Source organism: Entamoeba nuttalli (genome assembly GCF_000257125.1).
Source record: "Entamoeba nuttalli P19 unplaced genomic scaffold asmbl_4532, whole genome shotgun sequence".
Classification (NCBI taxonomy): domain Eukaryota; phylum Evosea; order Mastigamoebida; family Endamoebidae; genus Entamoeba; species Entamoeba nuttalli.
The window spans coordinates 6,361-6,728 of record NW_008576858.1 but is presented as its reverse complement, the minus strand read 5'-3'; the positions used below and the strand labels follow the sequence as shown (position 1 = coordinate 6,728).

The 368-nt window shown below is 31.2% G+C and overlaps 1 protein-coding gene across 1 annotated transcript in view; it reads left to right on the top strand.

Moving 5' to 3' along the window:
* Window positions 1-264: 264 nt before the first annotated feature.
* The window catches only part of ENU1_106000 (coronin, putative), a gene marked incomplete at both ends in the record, with an annotated part of 552 nt that continues 448 nt past the window's right edge, over window positions 265-368 (top strand). Inside the window, one exon of the mRNA XM_008859441.1 lies at window positions 265-368. This exon is cut by the window's right edge and continues 448 nt beyond it. Within this exon, the coding sequence (XP_008857663.1) occupies window positions 265-368 (104 nt within the window).

Here is a 368-nt window from a genome sequence, read left to right as displayed (position 1 = left end):
TTGGAAGTGAACTTGTTTCAACATGTAAAGATAAAAAAATAAGAATTATTGATCCAAGACAACAAAATGTTGTTAACAGTGTTATTGCTCATCAAGGATCTAAAGGGATGAGATGTTTATGGATGCAAAATAATGAAATGATCGTTACAACTGGATTTTCAAGAAGTGCTGAAAGAGAAATAGCATTCTGGGATCCAAGAAGTCTTGAATCCCCATTATGTAGACATACAGTTGATAATCAGTCTGGTGTTCTTATGCCATTTTATGACCCAGATTTATCTATTCTTTATCTTGGGGGTAAAGGTGATTCTACAATTTCTTATTTTGAAATTGTTCATAAAAAGCCATATTTTTATTCTCTTAATACA